Raw genomic sequence first — 21,028 nt, 5'->3', positions numbered from 1 at the left:
GTGTGTAGTATAAAACAACTACCACATCAATACTAGGTCTGGGCGATGTGGCTGAAAACTATCAGTGTTTAAATTGATATTTTTATGACCTAAAAAGGCAGAAAGGAAATGTCAACTTAAGCATGGAAAACATTCAAACAATGTCAACAAAATATTAAAATAATATTGAACACGTAACATTTAGCCCTAGAAATGGAGAAACCTGTGAATAAGTATTTTCTGTAGGTCGAGTGCCAGGAAATATTGGGCGTGTAAAATTTATTTGCCCTTGAACTGTGTAAATGAATTTGTCTTATGCAGTCATTATTTAAATATTATGATTATATTAATTATTGGAAATGTTTTATTATCACCTATGAAAAATAAAGAGCGTGAGAATAATATATTTTATTTAAAATGTAACTTCCCGTGGTCATAATTCCCTCAGCTATCAAGGCAGAAAAGAAATGTCAACACAAGCATGGAAAACACTCCAAAAAAAAATGTAAACAAAATAGTAAAAGTTAAATTGAACACTTAACAATAAGCTCTTAGAAATAAAGAATTTGTAAGAAATGCTAGATAAAGTGTAAAAAAAAAAAATTGAGCAAAGTGTGAAAATGTAAACAGAGAAAACTGAGGATAACTATTTTCTGCAGGTTTAGTGGATAACTATTTTCTGCAGGTTTAGTGGCAGGAAGTTACAGCTGTGCTCTAAAGGGTGAGCGAAGTTCAGTTGAGATGGTTTGGTATTAGCAGTCTTGCCTTGCATCATTTGCGGACCACTTTGGTCTAAAATTATATATATATATATATATATATATATACACACATATATATATATATATATATATATATATATATATATATATCATATTTACATACATACATACATATATATATATATATATACAATATATGTATATATATATATACACACACTATATATATATATAGATAGATATATTCAAATAATTTCAAACCAATTGCAAAAGGACTGCCCACCCACAGACTAAACGACTCTTAAACCAATAAGGAATGTAACTGTCGCAAGAAACCTGATTGCCCTCTCAACGGAGGGTGCTTCCAGACATCAGTCGTTTACCAAGCAAAGGTAACACGCAAGGACATTAACACATCCGACACGTACGTAGGATTAACCGAAGGAGCGTTCAAAACAAGATGGAATAATCACAACGCCTCCTTTAGAAACCAGACTTTGCGGATTTCTACAGAACTCAGCAAACACATTTGGAACCTCAAAGACAATAATGTCGAATATTCAATAACATGGCAAATTCTTGCATCCAGCACACCTTACAACAGTGGTAATAATAATAAAAGATGCAACCTATGCTTAAAAGAGAAACTGTTTATTATATTTCATCCAGATCTGTCATCCCTCAACAAGCGCAGTGAAATCATTTCAACATGCCGCCACAGACGTAAACACCTCCTAGGTAACACATGAGCCAATCACCACGCCCCTACGCCTGCCTGTACCCACCCACTCTGTGCCCGATATAAACCATGGTATGTGAATGCTTCCATTAAAATCTCCGGATGATTGAGGGAACCCCTCATGAAACAGTTCTGTAGAGATGAAGTAGTCTTGTGATTTTTCCCACACCTACATATACATATATCTATCCATTTCCATTTTTTTACCGCTTATTCCCTTTTTGGCGCCTATTTCAGCCACATTCAGGCGGAAGGCGGCGTACACCCTGGACAAGTCACCACCTCATCGCAGGGCCAACACAGATAGACAGACAACATTCACACACTAGGGCCAATTTAGTGTTGCCAATCAACCTATCCCCAGGTGCATGTCTTTGGATATATATATATATATATATAAAGAAAAAAATATATCAAACATTTTATATATTGATGAAATATATATACATGTAAAATCTTTATATGATAAATGCATTTTTATTTATTATTTATTTAATAAATAAATATATTATGTTGGTATCACTTTAGTGTGGGGAACATGTTCATCATTAATTAGTTGCTTATTAAAGTAACAAGGACTTAATTTAGAGTTATTTGGACACGAGGTAGTGTTACTAATAAGCAATAATTCTGAGTTTAATGTGGAAACACGCTTAGTTAATGTCTTACTGGTTGTGTAGTAAGGCATTAAGTACTTAGTAATGACTAATTAAGAGCCCATATGTCACTAATTTGCATGTTAATAAGAAACTAATTAATGGTGAATATGTGTTACCTTTATTTTAAATAAAATACAACTAGAAAGTATGTTTTGTATAAAAACAAGCATTATTTCAGGATTGTGTGTGCGAGTCAACTCACTGCCTCTTTAGCACTTCTCTTCCATTGGAGTCGGTGTAGAAGATTCCGGAAGACTTGATGTCCGTGTCTAATCGCGTGATCACCTCTTTGCCCAGCTGGTCACTGAAAGAGAGAGAGAGACGTTTACGTCGCATGGACGTCTCACACGGACCCAGCATGTGTCGCCACTCACTCAATGGGAATGGGGCCCACAGTCCACTCCAGCTCCAGGACCCGGCTGTCGGCGTGGAGACGAACCACCTGCGAGGCCCAGGGAGCGAACCTCTGCCTCACTTCCTGCATGACTGACGTCTGAGGGAGGTAAGAAGCCTCAAGTTACGTCTAAAATTAATTACTAGGTCGAACAACATTGACTTTTTAAAAAGTGTGGCTGTAGGAAACCACCTGACGACACACCACAAGATAGCAGCGGCTGCATTTGAAGTATGATCATTTTTTTAAGTATGTAAGCGCTTTAAAATGTTCAAACTTGAAACGTCATTGGGTGGTTCTGAGACCGGACCGATTGTTTCAGTCTTGACTTACCAGAAGTCGCGAAAAACGAATATTTATGCACTGACTAAAAATATATACATGTATGTATATATGTATATATTAGGGGTGTAACGGTACGTGTATTTGTATTGAACCGTTTCGGTACGAAGGTGTATCGAACGAGTTTGTAAACTAAAGTCTTAACAAGCTGCCTCTGACTGAGCAGTAAGAACCTGCATTGTCCCGCCCACACATCCATCTGATTGGTTACATACAAAGCCAATCAGCAGTGCGTATTCAGAGCCATGTAACAGCCAATCAACAGGGCGTATTCAGAAATCATCAAGTCAGTGCACAACTATTACAAACATCACTATGAGCCCGTTGACCTTCTAGAGACTTAAACTGCTGCTCAGCTCTCTCATAGTTCTGGCTTGAGGTGAAGGCTAATTAGCTTTTAGCGTTAGGTTAGCTCATTTTGCTGTGTCTGTATAATAAAAGTCAACTACAGGCTTCCCAAATGCTGTAATTAAGCATGATGAGTTGACTTGAAACTGTTTAATGTTGCACTTTTTATATGTAGAAGAAAGGTTTTGTCATTTTATTTAATCAAAGCAACAACTTGAGACAGTTTAATGTGATTTGACATGGGCAGAATTATTATAGTGTTCCCAATGTTAAAAGGATAAATCTCATCCATCCATCCATTTTTCTACCGCTTATTCCCTCTTGGGTGGCCTTAGTGTGTGAATGTTGTCTGTCTGTCTGTGTTGGCCCTGCGATGAGGTGGCGACTTGTCCAGGGTGTACCCCGCCTTCCGCCCGATTGTAGCTGAAGGATAAAGCCATTGTTTACAAATTTGGTAAATAAATAACCCAAAAATGTATATTTTGTTGTTTTCCTACTGTACCAAAAATGAACGGAACCGTGACCTCTAAACCGAGGTACGTACCGAACCGAAATTTTTGTGTACCGTTACACCCCTAGTATATATACATACTGTGTGTATGTATATATATATATATATATAGCTGAAAATAACTCTTTTTTCCAAAATGAACTATTGTTCACAACGACTGTCATGTCCGTACTTGGTGGTCTGAAGAACCCGGGGGAGCAAGACCTCCACAATTTGGCGCCCAACTCGGCTGGACCACCGGAGGCGGGGGAAGAGGACCTCTTGACGGCTCTCGCGGGCATGGTCGCCGAAGTGAATTTGTGAAGTGAATTATATTTATATAGCGCTTTTTCTCAAGTGACTCAAAGCGCTTTACATAGTGAAACCCAATATCTAAATTACATTCAAACCAGTGTGGGTGGCACTGGGAGCAGGTGGGTAAAGTGTCTCGCCCAAGGACACAACGGCAGTGACTAGCTTGGCAGAAGCGGGAATCGAACCTGCAACCCTCAAGTTGCTGGCACGGCCACTCTACCAACCGAGCTAAACCGCCTCCGGTCCGCCGAGGTGGCGGACCGGGTGGGCGGGGCACGGTCAATGTCGATGGCCGTCACCGTATACCGCATGGGGGACGAAGAGGACCCCCGTACCTTTTTGGACATTTTTGCGGCCTGTCAGGGGGTCATCCTTCTCCCACATATATATATGTGTGTGTGTGTGTGTGTGTGTGTGTGTGTGTGTGTGTGTGTGTGTGTGTGTGTGTATATATATATATATATATATATATATATATATATATATATATATACAGACCCCGTTTTCATATGAGTTGGGAAATTGTGTTAGATGTAAATATAAACGGAATACAATGATTTGCAAATCATTTTCAACCCACATTCAGTTGAATATGCTACAAAGACAACATATTTGATGTTCAAACTGATTTAAAAAAATGTTGTGCAAAAAAATCATTAAAGGGGAACATTATGACAATTTCAAAAGGGTTAAAAACAATAAAAATCAGTTCCCAGTGGCTTGTTGTATTTTTTGAAGTTTTTTTTCAAAATTTTACCGGTCTCGGAATATCCCTAAATAAAGCTTTAAAGTGCCTTATTTTCGGCTCTCTGCGAAGACACTGGCCATTTCCCTGTGACGTCACACAGTGCTGCCAATGTAAACAAACAATGGGAATACCACAGCAAGATATAGCGACATTAGCTCGGATTCAAACTCGGATTTCAGCGATTTAAGCCATTCAACAGATTATGCGTGTATTGAAACGGATGGTTGGAGTATGAAAGTATTTAAGAAGAAACTGAAGCTATTGACGCTATTCATAGCCATAGCATGGCCGAATAGCTGCGTTAGCATCGCCGGTAAAATGTGCGGACCAAACGATCAGGACTTTCGCATCTTTTGACACTGGAGCAACTTAAATCCGTCGATTGGTAAGTGTTTGTTTCGCATTAAATGTGGGTGGAAGGAAACGTAATATAGTTGCAAATGCATCTACAGGTTATCCATACATCTCTGTTCCATGTCTGCTTTAGCACCGCCGGTAAATAGCATGTTAGCATCGATTAGCTGGCAGTCAACATCAACAAAACTCACCTTTGTGATTTCGTTGACTATCGTTGCAAATGCATCTACAGGTTATCCATACATCTCTGTGCCATGTCTGCTTTAGCATCGCCGGTAAAATGTGGAGACACTCTGGCACATTCAATGGGGGTCTGGCGGCAGACACTTTGGCATCTTGGGGCCAGTGGTGCAACTTGAATCCCTCCCTGTTAATGTTGTTACACCCTCCGACAACACACCGTCGAGGCATGATGTCTCCAAGGTTCCAAAAAATAGTCAAAATAACGGAAAATAACAGAGCTGAGACCCGGTGTTTGTAATGTGTTGAAAATGAAAATGGCGGGTGTGTTACCTCGGCGACGTCACGTTCTGACGTCATCGCTTCCAGCGCGATAAACAGAAAGGCGTTTAATTCGCCAAAATTCACCCATTTAGAGTTCGGAAATCGGTTAAAAAAATAGGTGGTCTTTTTTCTGCACCATCAAGGTATATATTGACGCTTACATAGGTCTGCTGATAATGTTCCCCTTTAACTTTAGAATTTGATACCAGCAACACTTTGAAGGTCTTTCTGACAAACCCAAACAAACAAAGCGTGCATTAACAGATGGATAAAAATTAGTAGCGAGCTGAATGTAGATAAATGGAGTGGAGTAGTGAAGTGAAGTGAATTATATTTATATAGCGCTTTTCTCTAGTGACTCAAAGCGCTTTACATAGTGAAACCCAATATCTAAGTTACATTTAAACCAGTGTGGGAAGCACTGGGAGCAGGTGGGTAAAGTGTCTTGCCCAAGGACACAACGGCAGTGACTAGGATGGCGGAAGCGGGAATCGAACCTGCAGCCCTCAAGTTGCTGGTACTGCTGCTCTACCAACCTAGCTAAACCGCCCTCTTCGAAGTACAATTCATCCCAAAAGTTACTCAAGAAAATGTAACGGTGAAAATGTATCACTAATTCAAGCCAAAATGTCACGAAGTGGATGCGTACCCGAATGCTTTCCGTCTTCACGGTCTTGCTGATGACAAACGGCGTGGAGGAGTTGGGTCGAAAGATGTACGCTCCTGACGGCTGGTTGCTGGCCGAGTTGTTGCCGTCGCTGGCGTTGTACCTCCACAGACGCACAAACACGCTCAAAGGTAAAGCAGGAGTTGACTTCCAGGGGAAAAAAAACAAAACACCAACCAGTAGAAGTTCTGCACCAGCTTGATGCTCTGCTTGGTGTCCAAGTTGTCCAGGCCGCTCAGGAGGCCGGTGTCCGGGTCAAAGGTCACCCGTAGATGCTGCGGCGTTTAAAAAGGACAACACGTGGTCACCCGGGGTGTTGTGGACGCGGGTCCGGCTTGCGTGTGTGGACCTCGTTCCAGATGGACTTGGGTGCGCGGTCTCGCTTGAAGACGGGAGGACGCTTCTCCTGAAGCAAGGACACGGAATAGGTGCTGAAGCCCAGCGGGGGGGCTCCCGCCTGGAAGACGAGCTCGTTGACGGCGAACCCGCGGTTCCTCCGCACGTCCCGCGTGGCCCGGGACACCGGCACCACCTGACAGACGACACACGGGGGGGAAAATGACCACGCATGTCGTCTCACGCTTATAAACGACGCACCTCACAGTCCACGGACTCGCCCCGGGCGTCGGACACCGCGTAAGCCGTCCCGTTGACGGGGAGCCTGACGGGCCAGGTGACGGTCCGGGCCAGGGGATTGAACACGTTGACGGAGAACTTTGAGGAGAGAGGGGGGAAAAAAAAGAAATGTCACTCGGGAGACAGAAAAAGGACGAGGGGAAGGCGGTCACCTTCTTGCTGGACTCGGTGAGAGGACACACGCTGATGTTGAGGTGCTCGCAGTAAACGCGCTCGCTGGTGGAGCTGCTGAGGGCCGCCAGACTGTTGCTGACCAGGACCTGCAGATGGCGAGATCAGAACTTGTTTGTGAAGACCTGGACACCATCAGCACAAACACAGAAGTCCCTTTAGTGCCCTCAAAAGCGACCAGAAATCCCCCAAATCCTTAACATCAACAACTATATTTCTACAATAATAAATATTTTAAAAAGTTAAATCCATTAAACACATCAGCACACACACCTAAGTCCCTTTGGTGCCCTCACAAGTGACCATAAATCCCCTAAACCCTTAACTTTAACAACCATATTGCTACAATACTAAACATTTCAAACAGTAAAATCCATTTAAAGTACATCGACACATCGGCACACACACATAAGTCCCTTTAGTGCCCTCAAAAGCGACCAGAAATCCCCAGAATCTTTAACATTAACAACCATATTGCTGCAATAATAAACATTTTAAAAAGTAAAATCCATTTCCGGTACATTAACACACACTCATAGGTCCCTTTGGTGCCCTCACAAGTGACCATAAATCCCCTAAACCCTTAACATTAACAACCTTATTGCTACAATAATAAACATTTTAAAAAGTAAAATCCATTAAACACATCAGCACACACACATAAGTCCCTTTGGTGCCCTCACAAGTGACCATAAATCCGATAAACCCTTAACTTTAACAACCATATTGCTACATTAATAAACATTTCAAACAGTAAAATCCATTTAAAGTACATCAACACATCGGCAAACACACAGAAGTCCCTTTAGTGCCCAAAAAAGCAACCAGAAATCCCCAGAATCCTTAACATTAACAACCATATTGCTGCAATAATAAACATTTTAAAAAGTAAAATCCAATTACAGTACATCAACACACACTCATAGGTCCCTTTGGTGCCCTCACAAGTGACCATAAATCCCATAAACCCTTAACTTTAACAACCATATTGCTACAATAATAAACATTTCAAACAGTAACATCCATTTAAAGTACATCAACACATCGGCACACACACATAAGTCCCTTTAGAGTCCTCAAAAGCGACCAGAATTCCCCTAAATCCTTAACATTAACAACCATATTGCTACAATAATAAACATTTTAAAAAGTAAAATCCATTTACAGTACATCAACACATCGGCACACACACATAAGTCCCTTTGGTGCCCTCACAAGTGACCATAAATCCCCTAAACCCTTAACTTTAACAACCATATTGCTACAATAATAAACATTTTAAAAAGTAAAATCCATTTACAGTACATCAACACATCGGCACACACACATAAGTCCCTTTGGTGCCCTCACAAGTGACCATAAATCCCCTAAACCCTTAACTTTAACAACCATATTGCTACAATAATAAACGTTTCAAACAGTAAAATCCATTTAAAGTACATCAACACATCGGCAAACACATAGAAGTCCCTTTAGTGCCCAAAAAAGCGACCAGAAATCCCCAGAATCTTTAACATTAACAACCATATTGCTGCAATAATAAACATTTTAAAAAGTAAAATCCATTTCCAGTACATTAACACACACTCATAGGTCCCTTTGGTGCCCTCACAAGTGACCATAAATCCCCTAAACCCTTAACATTAACAACCATATTGCTACAATAATAAACATTTTAAAAAGTAAAATCAATTTACAGTACATCAACACACACTCATAGGTCCCTTTGGTGCCCTCACAAGTGACCATAAATCCCATAAACCCTTAACTTTAACAACCATATTGCTACAATAATAAACATTTTAAACAGTAAAATCCATTTACAGTACATCAACACATCGGCACACACACATAAGTCCCTTTGGTGCCCTCACAAGTGACCATGAATCCCCTGAAAACCTTATCTTTAACAACCATATTGCTACAATAATAAACATTTTAAGAAGTAAAATCCATTTAAAGTACATCAACACATCGGCACACACACAGAAGTCCCTTTAGTGTCCTCAAAATCGACCAAAAATCCCCCAAATCCTTAACATAAACAACCATATTGCTACAATAATAAACCTTTTAAAAAGTAAAATCCATTTTCAGTACATCAACACATCGGCACATACACAGAAGTCCCTTTAGTGCCCTCAAAAGCAACCAGAAATCCCCCAAATAATCAACATTAACAACCATATTGCTACAATAATAAACATTTTAAAAAGTAAAATCCATTTACAGTACATCAACACATCGGCACACACACATAAGTCCCTTTGGTGCCCTCACAAGTGACCATAAATCCCCTAAACCCTTAACTTTAACAACCATATTGCTACAATAATAAACGTTTCAAACAGTAAAATCCATTTAAAGTACATCAACACATCGGCAAACACATAGAAGTCCCTTTAGTGCCCAAAAAAGCGACCAGAAATCCCCAGAATCTTTAACATTAACAACCATATTGCTGCAATAATAAACATTTTAAAAAGTAAAATCCATTTCCAGTACATTAACACACACTCATAGGTCCCTTTGGTGCCCTCACAAGTGACCATAAATCCCCTAAACCCTTAACATTAACAACCATATTGCTACAATAATAAACATTTTAAAAAGTAAAATCAATTTACAGTACATCAACACACACTCATAGGTCCCTTTGGTGCCCTCACAAGTGACCATAAATCCCATAAACCCTTAACTTTAACAACCATATTGCTACAATAATAAACATTTTAAACAGTAAAATCCATTTACAGTACATCAACACATCGGCACACACACATAAGTCCCTTTGGTGCCCTCACAAGTGACCATGAATCCCCTGAAAACCTTATCTTTAACAACCATATTGCTACAATAATAAACATTTTAAGAAGTAAAATCCATTTAAAGTACATCAACACATCGGCACACACACAGAAGTCCCTTTAGTGCCCTCAAAAGCAACCAGAAATCCCCCAAATCCTCAACATTAACAACCATATTGCTACAATAATAAACATTTTAAAAAGTAAAACCCATTTACAGTACATCAACACATCGGCACATACACATAAGTCCCTTTGGTGCCCTCACAAGTGACCATAAATCCCCTAAACCCTTAACTTTAACAACCATATTGTGAAGTGAAGTGTGAATGATATTTATATAGCGCTTTTCTCTAGTGACTCAAAGCGCTTTACATAGTGAAACCCAATATCTAAGTTACATTTAAACCAGTGTGGGTGGCACTGGGAGCAGGTGGGTAAAGTGTCTTGCCCAAGGACACAACGGCAGTAACTAGGATGGCGGAAGCGGGAATCGAACCTGCAACCCTCAAGTTGCTGGCACGGCCACTCTACCGACCGAGCTATGCCGCCCCATATTGCTACAATAATAAACATTTCAAACAGTAAAATCCGTTTAAAGTACATCAACACATCGGCACACACACTCACAAGTCCCTTTAGTGCCCAAAAAAGCGACCAGAAATCCCCAGAATCCTTAACATTAACAACCATATTGCTACAATAATAAACATTTCAAACAGTAAAATCCATTTAAATTACATCAACACACACTCATAGGTCCCTTTGGTGCCCTCACAAGTGACCATAAATCCCCTAAACCCTTAACTTTAACAACCATATTGCTACAATAATAAACATTTTGAAAAGTAAAATCCATTTTCAGTACATCAACACATCGGCACACACACATAAGTCCCTTTGGTGTCCTCTAAAGCGACCAGAAATCCCCAAATCCTTAACATTAACAACCATATTGCTACAATAATAAACCTTTTAAAAAGTAAAACCCATTTACAGTACATCAACACACACTCATAAGTCCCTTTGGCGCCCTCACAAGTGACCATAAATCCCCTAAACCCTTAACTTTAACAACCATATTGCTACAATAATAAACATTTTAAGAAGTAAAATCCATTTACAGTACATCAACACATCGGCACACACACAGAAGTCCCTTTGGTGCCCTCACAAATGACCATAAATCCCCTAAACCCTTAACTTAAACAACCATATTGCTACAATAATAAACATTTTAAAAAGTCCGAAGACATTCACCTGGGGATAGGTTGATTGGCAACACTAAATTGTGTGAGTGTGAATGTTGTCTATCTGTGTTGGCCCTGCGACTTGTCCAGGGTGTACACCGCCTTCCGCCCACGTGCAGCCGAGAGAGGCTCCAGCGACCCCCGCGACAAGCGGTACAAAATGGATGGATGCTTTAAATGTAACTTGAATATTGCGTCTCACTATGTAAAAGCGCTTTGATTCCCTAGAGAAAAGCACTATATAAAAATAATTCACTCCACTTCAAATGGATCGTACTTGTATAGCGCTTTTCTACCTTCAAGGTGCTTAAAGCGCTTTGACGCTATTCCCACGTTCACACACCGATGGGGGCAAGCAAGGGTATGGTGTCTTCCGCCAGGACACAACGGACGTGACGAAAGCTGGAATCGAATCTAGAATCTTTAAGTTACCGAGCCGCCCAAGATTAACTTTAACCACCCGCATTGTTAGCAGTTGTTGTCACTATTTAGAAAACAGGATGATGGTCCGCAACACGCTTTAAGAACCGTACACTTGGCGGCGTGACCTACTTGACAGTGTCGCCACCCGTCGGCGAGTCTCCTGGCGTAGTCGTCGGCGACGTGTTGCTTCTCCGTGCCCGAGACCGCGTCGTGATGCTGGGCCACCGCCATGGCTCTGTCTGGACCCGGGGAAGGAGCGGTCAGATCCTAAACGATCACGCCGGAGCGCTTTACAAGACAACTTACTCAAGGGGCGACTGTCCCCCTCGCCGAAGCGTCCACTCCTGGACGCCCGTCCGCCCAGAACCTCCAACCGGTTACAAGTCTTCAAAGACAAAAACTTTGGCCACTCAGACTTTGGATAGTCCGGCGTGAACCCACCTGCAGGTTGCTGTTGCTCAGCCTCTCGTAGCGTTTCAGCGCCGGCCTGCTGCTGAAGTAACCCGTCCAGAAGTCGTGAGCGGCGTCCGCGTACGGGAAGAAGTCGTCTGTCTTCAGAGCCCTGAGGTCAAGACCCGGACTTAGATGGGTTCTGGGTCACAACGTGTTGGGGGGTCCTACCAGGAGAGGTTGGCTCTGTGCAGCTCCTGAAGGTAACAGGAAGGCGTGGAGTACAGCAGGTTGACCCGACTCCCGTTGGACTGTCGGGCGTTGACGTAGTGGATCAGCTTGTCCAGGTTCTTGTACCACAGGTTGGCGTTCTCGTACTGGAAGTCCGAGCCCATGGTCATGATGATGTGGTTGGTCTTGTACACCTGAGCCTGGGTCCCAAAAACATTCAGCGCTGTAAGACGCCTTCTTGCTTCCGACGGGGTTTGAGGACCTCACCTGGCGGTTTGCGATATATAGGAAGCGCTCGACCACGTCGTCCACGTTGTAGTCCTCCAGGTCGGGGTCGTCTTTGATGGGCGGGTCGTCGCAAGACTGATCCCAGCAGAAGCCCTCAGGGGGGTTGTAACCGTTAGGAAGGATGCCTAAGTGCACATTTTTAAAATGCATTAACTCTAAAGGCTTAGTGGCCACATGCGTGGACAGCACCTTTTAGCTCTTATTTCCAAAATTGTGTACACTACTGAATTGGAGCCTCATGTCCACTAATGTGGACACTTATACTGCCATCTGGTGGTGTCAGAAGAGTACAACATACAATGGAATTTGGGAAAAAAAAGTGTGAAAATAAAAATTGGCATGTCACAACACATGAAGTACACGTTTGTGTACTTATGGACTAATAAGTACATCATATCAAAAGATGATTTTTAGTTTTTATTCTAATTAGGGTCCAATAAGCCCAAATAGCGAGAAGAAATAAAAAATTAATGTAAACAAACAGCTTGAGCCTTAAGAGGTTAAAAAATGTGGAATAAAAGAGCAAACAATCATTTTTTCTTTAAAACATAATAATGAATCAAAATCACTGTTGTTGTGAATTGCTTCACATCAAATATTCCATATAACTTATCTTTTAACACCTTTGTGAGTGGGGCCCAAATCAATGTTATAATTAGAGATGTCCGATAATGGCTTTTTTTTGCCGATATTCCGATTTTGTCCAACTATTAAATACAGATTCCGATATCAACCGATACCGATACATACAGTCGTGGAATGAACACATTATCATGCCTAATTTTGTTGTGATGCATTAAACAATGTAACAAGGTTTTCCCAAAATAAATCAACTCAAGTTGTGGGAAACATTTTTTTTTTATTATTGCAGTCAGACATTACATACTTTTTTTTAACATGCCTCAAAACAGCAGTTTGTAATTTGGGACATGCTCTCCCGGAGAGAGCATGAGGAAGTTGAGGTGGGCGGGGTTGGGATGGCGAGGTTGAGGTGTGTGTGTGTGGGGGGAAGGCGGGGGGTAGCGGGAGAGTATATTGTAGCGTCCTGGAAGAGTTAGTGCTGCAAAGGGTTCTGGGTATTTGTTCTGTTATGTTTATGTTGTGTTACGATGCGGATGTACTCCCGAAATGTGTTTGTCATTCTTGTTTGGTGTGGGTTCACAGTGTGGCGCATATTTGTAACAGTGTTAAAGTTGTTTATATGGCCACCCTCACAAAAAAGTGGCACCCCAAACATAAAAAAATTAATAACAAATCTGAAGTTTATCTAGAGACTTAAGCGTTGAAGGTAAAAAAAAAAATAATGTATGATTTTTTTTTTTTAAACTGTCATTGTTCAAAAGTAATAATGAATCAAAATCCATGGTATAATTATTCTACATCAAATATTTCACTTTGAAACATTTTTCAAGGGAAAAGTTTTCTTTGCCAAAAAGGGCATAAAACACATATAAAAGACATTAAAAATGAATAACAAATCTGAATTTTTAAATAATGTATGACTTATTTTTAACATCCTTGAGAAATTTAGAGGGATTATTTTGTCATCGCTCCAAAAAATTTAATTAATTAATCAAAAATTAAATAAAATTGTCCTATTTTAGGCTCCAATTACTTCACATCAAATATTACACTTTGAAACGTTTTTAGAGGGAATAGTTTTAGTTTAAAAAACATTAAAAATCTGAAGGTGATCTATAGACTTAAGCGTTGTATGACTTATTTTTAACATCCCTGAGAAATTTAGAGGGATTATTTTGTCATTGCACCAAAAAATGTAATTAATTAATCAAAAATTAAATAAAATTGTCCTATTTTAGGCTCCAATTACTTCACATCAAATATTACACTTTGAAATGTTTATAGAGGGAATAGTTTTCTTTGACGAAAAGGGCATAAAACAAATATAAAAAACATTAAAAATCTGAAGGTGATCTATAGACTTAAGTGTTGTATGACTTATTTTTAACATCCCTGAGAAATTTAGAGGGATTATTTTGTCATTGCACCAAAAAATGTAATTAATTAATCAAAAATTAAATAAAATTGTCCTATTTTAGGCTCCAATTACTTCACATCAAATATTACACTTTGAAATGTTTTTAGAGGGAATAGTTTTCTTTGACGAAAAGGGCATAAAACAAATATAAAAAACATTAAAAATCTGAAGGTGATCTATAGACTTAAGTGTTTTATGACTTATTTTTAACATCCCTGAGAAATTTAGAGGTATTATTTTGTCATTGCACCAAAAAATGTAATTAATAATTAAAAATTTGAGGAACTTTGAGGCTCCAATTACTTCACATCAAATATTACACTTTGAAACGTTTTTAGAGGGAATAGTTGTCTTTGGAAAAAAAGGGCATAAAACACATACGAAAACATTAAAAATTATTAACAAATCTGAATTTTTAAATGATGTATGACTTATTTTTAACATCCCTGAGAAATTTAGAGGGATTATTTTGTCATTGCACTGAAAAATTTAATTATTTAATTGAAAATTTTATAAAATTGACCTATTTGAGGCTCCAATTACTTCACATCAAATATTACACTTTGAAACGTTTTTAGAGGGAATAGTTTTAGTTTAAAAAACATAAAAAATCTGAAGGTGATCTACAGACTTAAGCGTTGTATGACTTATTTTTAACATCCCTGAGAAATTTAGAGGAATTATTTTGTCATTGCTCCAAAAAATGTAATTAATTAATCAAAAATTAAATAAAATTGACCTATTTTAGGCTCCAATTACTTCACATCAAATATCACACTTTGAAATGTTTATAGAGGGAATAGTTTTCTTTGACAAAAATGGCATAAAACCAATATAAAAAACATAAAACATTTTAAGGTGATCTATAGACTTAAGCGTTGTATGACTTATTTTTAACATCCCTGAGAAATTTAGAGGAATTATTTTGTCATTGTTCCAAAAAATGTAATTAATTAATAAAAAATCAAATAAAATTGTCCTATTTTAGGCTCCAATTACTTCACATCAAATATTACACTTTGAAATGTTTATAGAGGGAATAGTTTTCTTTGACGAAAAGGGCATCAAACAAATATAAAAAACATTAAAAATTTTAAGGTGATCTATAGACTTAAGTGTTTTATGACTTATTTTTAACATCCCTGAGAAATTTAGAGGTATTATTTTGTCATTGCACCAAAAAATGTAATTAATCATTAAAAATTTGAGGAACTTTGAGGCTGCAATTACTTCACATCAAATATTACACTTTGAAACGTTTTTAGAGGGAATAGTCGTCTTTGGAAAAAAGAGCATAAAAACTAATATAAAAGACATTAAAAATTCGTAAAAAATCAGAATTTTTAAATAATGTATGACTTATTTTTAACATCCCTGAGAAATTTAGACGAATTATTTTGTCATTACTCCCAAAAATTTAATTAATTAATTAATTATAAATAAAATAAAATTGACCTATTTGAGGCTCCGATTACTTCACATCAAATATTATACTTTGAAATATTTTTTGGGGGAAAACACTGCATTATTTGTGTTTTTTTTTAGAATAAAAATCAGGGTTTTCTTTGACGAAAAAGGTATAAAACTAACGTTCGGAGCGTTTAGTTACCCGTGAAGAGGTCGGCCATCGGTGGGGTGAGGCTGTCGGAGGCCCGCCATAGAAGCTCCTGCTCCTTTGCCTGCATCCGCCGACGCCGGTCTTGGTAGTCCAGGCGGCCGAAGAAAAACCCATCGTAGCCCATCTAGAACAGGGCGCAAACAGGAAGTGATTATGAACTTTGTTAAAGGGGAACATTATCAGCAGACCTATGTAAGCGTCAATATATACCTTGATGGTGCAGAAAAAAGACCATCTATTTTTTTAACCGATTTCCGAACTCTAAATGGGTGAATTTTGGCGAATTAAACGCCTTTCTGTTTATCGCTCTGGAGGCGATGACGTCAGAATGTGACGTCGCCGAGGTAACACACCCACCATTTTCATTTTCAACACACTACAAACACCGGGTCTCAGCTCTGTTATTTTCCGTTTTTTGGACTATTTTTTGGAACCTTGGAGACATCATGCCTCGACGGTGTGTTGTCGGAGGGTGTAACAACACTAACAGGGAGGGATTCAAGTTGCACCACCGGCCCGAAGATGCCAAAGTGTGTGCCGCCAGACCCCCATTGAATGTGCCAGAGTGTCTCCACATTTTACCGGCGATGCTAAGGCAGACATGGCACAGAGATGTATGGATAACCTGCAGATGCATTTGCAACGATATTCAACGAAATCACAAAGGTGAGTTTTGTTGATGTTGACTGCCAGCTAATCGATGCTAACATGCTATACTAATCGATGCTAACATGCTATTTACCGGCGGTGCTAAAGCAGACATGGAACAGAGATCTATGGATAACCTGCAGATGCATTTGCAACGATAGTCAACGAAATCACAAAGGTGAGTTTTGTTGATGTTGACTGCCAGCTAATCGATGCTAATATGCTATGCTAATCGATGCTAACATGCTATTTACCGGCGGTGCTAAAGCAGACATGGCACAGAGATGTATGGATAACCTCCAGATGCATTTGCAACTATATTACGTTTCCTTCCACTCACATTTAATGCGAAACAAACACTTACCAATCGACGGATTTAAGTTGCTCCAGTGTCAAAAGATGCGAAAGTCCTGATTGTTTGGTCCGCACATTTTACCGGCGATGCTAACGCAGCTATTCGGCCATGCTATGGCTATGAATAGCGTCAATAGCTTCAGTTTCTTCTTCAATACTTTCATACTCCAACCATCTGTTTCAATACATGCGTAATCTGTTGAATCGCTTAAGTCGCTGAAATCCGAGTTTGAATCCGAGCTAATGTCGCTATATCTTGCTGTGGTATTCCCATTGTTTGTTTACATTGGCAGCACTGTGTGACGTCACAGGGAAATGGCCAGTGTCTTCGCAGAGAGCCGAAAATAAGGCACTTTAGAGCTTTATTTAGGGATATTCCGAGAACGGTAAAATTTTTTAAAAAACTTCAAAAAATACAACAAGCCACTGGGAACTGATTTTTAGTGTTTTTAACCCTTTTGAATTGTGATAATGTTCCGCTTTTAAGGCAGTGAATCCACTTCAATGAACAACTGTGGTTATATATATATATATATATATATATGAAACATGAGAGACAATTCTATAAAGATGGTCCGTTTATGTCGTGTGGTGGCAAAATTATTCCATCCATCTTCTTCCGCTTATCCGAGGTCGGGTCGCGGGGGCAGCAGCCTAAGCAGAGAAGCCCAGACTTCCCTCTCCCCAGCCACTTCGTCCAGCTCTTCCCGGGGGATCCCGAGGCGTTCCCAGACCAGCCGGGGGACATAGTCTTCCCAACGTGTCCTGGGTCTTCCAATGGCCTCCTAACGGGTGGCATCCTAACCAGATGCCCGAACCACCCCATCTGGCTCCTCTCGATGTGGAGGAGCAGCGGCTTTACTTTAAGCTCCCCCTGGATGCCAAAATGTATATTCTAGTAATTTCTTGTCGAACAACAACTTTAGTCTAAGTGCTTCTTATCTTCCAAGAGAAAAGGACAAGGACTGTTGTGATGGTGAGATCCCTACTTTATATTGTCTTTGTCTTTTGGCCAAAGGTTACTATCCAATTTGGTTTATTTTGTGATTGATGCTGTATTACTGCCTTTTCCAATGTTTCACCACAACATTCCTGTTCACAATAGGTCGTATCCTGTAATGAGTTGGCGACCTGTCCAGGGTGTACACCGCCTTCCGCCCGAATGCAGCTGAGATAGGCTCCAGCGACCCCGAACGGTACAAGCGGTAGTAAATGGCTGGCTGGATGGATGGATGAATCAGTGGTATGTCTTCGCCCCAACCCCTCCTCTCTCGTCTCACATTCATAGTTTACATTGTAAACATCTGAAAGTTTTTCCTTGTCTCTCTCTTTCTGTCAGGTTCAAACACTGATGACATCGGGGGGTGTATGTTGTGCTCCAAGGGGTTCTGGGTATTTGTTCTGTTGTGTTACGGTGCGGATGTTCTCCCGAAATCTGTTTGTCATTCTTGTTTGGTGTGGGTTCACAGTGTGGCGCATATTTGTAACAGTGTTAAAGTTGTTCATACGGCCACCCTCAGTGTGACCTATATGGCTGTTGACCAAGTATGCATGGCATTCACTTGTGTGTGTGAAAAGCTGTAGATATTATGTCATGCAAAGGCAGTGCCTTTGAGGTTTATGGCGCTCTTTACTTCTTTAAAACGTCATACATTTTACTTTTTGAAACCGATACCGATAATTTCCGATATTACATTTTAAAGCATTTATCGGCCGAAAATATGGGCAGTCCGATATTATCGGACATCTCTAACTGTACGTATTGTACTTATTACGCACCAGCTGTTTGATTGCAACGTGCGTCTTGTAGTTTTCATGATCAAATTCGGGGGTGCTAAAATTGCCTTGTTACATTTCTAATGCTAATCGGTAGCATCGCCAATGTATATTAGCAACAAGCTAACTCATTTTTGGATAAGTGGAGCCTTACTTAACTTATGTTGGCAGCGTTTTTTTTTGAGTCGGTCGCTTTGTTGGCGTTGAGAGTTGCAACATCACCCTCAGGTAGTTTGGCTGGGTCCGCTCTCAGTGCTGCTGGAGTGATCACCAAGTGCCGAAGTGCTGAGCTGAGTTACATGGCACCGTTGGATTTTATGCGAGTCGGTCCTTGTGTAAAAATGTGGTACCTTTTCTTAAAAAAATCACTAATGCTAATCAGTAGCATGTATATGGAATGCCCAATGTAAATTAGCATCGAGCTAGAACATTTTGGAAAGCTGAGATCTTCCGCACTTTCTAGCAGGTTGGAATGAAAAATGGCAAAATTGACCAGAGACAGCTTGTTTGCCCGCTAAGTGTTTAAACCAGTGCCGAGTCTCTAACCCAGGGGTCGGGAACCTTTTTGGCTGAGAGAGCCATGAAAGCCAAATATTTCAAAATGTATTTCCACGAGAGCCATATCATATTTTTTAAAACTGAATACAACTAAATGCGTGCATTTTTAAGTAAGACCAACATTTTTAGAGTATAATAAGTGTCTTATTCTTTTTAATAACATTGTTATTCTGAAGCTAACCAATAATAAATCAAATGTTATGTCTGTTGATCATGTTTTTGTTTGGCCATGTGCTGTTTGTCCTTTGGACTCTTTAAGTTCCCTTGTCTGGTTTCCTTGGTTACTCATTTTGTGCACCTGTCTCTGGTGGACAAAACGCCTGCTCACCTGCTTCCCGAGCACTAATCAGAGGCAGTATTTAAGCTCGTCTTCGCCAGTCAGTCGCCCTGTGCTGACTTGTTTCATGCCCTGCCATAGTTTCCTGCTTCATGCCATGCCAAGGAAGTTTTGTTTGATTTACGTTCTTAGTCTGTTTATGCATTAGCTTTGTTCTTTAGCCCAAGTTGTGCCTCCCCTGTGAGCGATTTTTGTTTGGATATTTTTTTTAGTTAAAATTAAATCATATTTTTACCTAAATGCCATGTCCCGAGTAGTCCGTCTGCCTTCCTGGGAGAACGACCCCGCAGCTAGCATAAAATACTTCTTACCATTAATGCGACTTCTTGAAAAGGTGCGGTAGAAACGGATGGATGGATTTAAACGCATGAGAATGTTTTGTATTTTGCACGTTATTTTTTAGCACTGTGATTACCAGCGAAATTATTCATAATTATGGCGTTAAGCAATGTCAGCGAAGATTTATCTGAGAGCCAGATGCAGTCATCAAAAGAGCCACATCTGGCTCTAGAGCCATAGGTTCCCTACCCCTGTGCTAACCGGACGTGCAAAAAAAGGTAACTTGTTCGGTCCAAAGAAAAATCCCAAAGTCCCTAGTTGTCCATGGTCTCAAAGGTGAAATGTGTCCATGAGTCTTCTTTTTGTCACCATTGTGTTTTTAGTACAAACTCCAAAGACCGTAGTTGTGATTAGATCACATCCCCGAACTCAACCCCTGCACCGTATCTCACTCACAAATAAGATATCTAATTGATTACATTCCAAACTTGTCCCCTGCCGTCCACAAGACATTTTCAGCTTGTTTTAGACCAGGGCTCTTTTGATGACTGCATCTGGCTCTCGGATAAATCCGAGCTAACGTTGCTTAACACGATAAGTAATGACTAATTCCACTTGTAATCAAAGTGTTAAAAATAACGTTCAAAATAGTAAGAGAAAAACTAGCTAATTTGAATATTTTTGAAAAAAAAATGAACAAAGAATTTATGTAACATCATTAGTAATTTTTCCTGATTAAGATTAATTTTAGAATTTTGATGACATGTTTTAAATAGGTTAAAATCCAATCTGCATTTTGTTATAATATATAACAAAATTGGACCAAGCTATATTTCTAACAAATACAAATCATCATTTCTTCTAGATTTTCCAGAACAAAAATTTAAAAAAGAAATTCAAAAGACTTTGAAATAAGATTAAAATTTCATTCTAAAGATTTTTGAGATTAGCCATAAATTTTTTTGAATTTTAATCGTAATAAGATTGAAGAAATATTTC

At 39.6% G+C, this 21,028-nt stretch overlaps 1 protein-coding gene across 1 annotated transcript in view; it reads right to left on the bottom strand.

The window, feature by feature from the left end:
• The window catches only part of man2b1 (mannosidase, alpha, class 2B, member 1), a 37,254-nt gene that overhangs the window by 8,873 nt on the left and 7,353 nt on the right, over positions 1-21,028 (bottom strand). The window contains exons 5-17 of the mRNA XM_061914681.1: positions 16,069-16,201; positions 12,440-12,585; positions 12,173-12,372; positions 11,993-12,113; positions 11,858-11,936; positions 11,681-11,790; positions 7,053-7,160; positions 6,862-6,978; positions 6,614-6,796; positions 6,442-6,539; positions 6,247-6,367; positions 2,474-2,592; positions 2,302-2,403 (exon numbers count right to left, since the gene is read on the bottom strand). Of these exons, the coding sequence (XP_061770665.1) occupies positions 2,302-2,403; positions 2,474-2,592; positions 6,247-6,367; positions 6,442-6,539; positions 6,614-6,796; positions 6,862-6,978; positions 7,053-7,160; positions 11,681-11,790; positions 11,858-11,936; positions 11,993-12,113; positions 12,173-12,372; positions 12,440-12,585; positions 16,069-16,201 (1,637 nt within the window). The remainder of the gene's footprint in view (positions 1-2,301; positions 2,404-2,473; positions 2,593-6,246; positions 6,368-6,441; positions 6,540-6,613; positions 6,797-6,861; positions 6,979-7,052; positions 7,161-11,680; positions 11,791-11,857; positions 11,937-11,992; positions 12,114-12,172; positions 12,373-12,439; positions 12,586-16,068; positions 16,202-21,028) is intronic.

This window comes from Nerophis ophidion, linkage group LG01 (assembly GCF_033978795.1).
Source record: "Nerophis ophidion isolate RoL-2023_Sa linkage group LG01, RoL_Noph_v1.0, whole genome shotgun sequence".
Classification (NCBI taxonomy): domain Eukaryota; kingdom Metazoa; phylum Chordata; class Actinopteri; order Syngnathiformes; family Syngnathidae; genus Nerophis; species Nerophis ophidion.
Note: the sequence above shows the minus strand (reverse complement) of the source record. Positions and strands in the feature narration are given on the sequence as shown.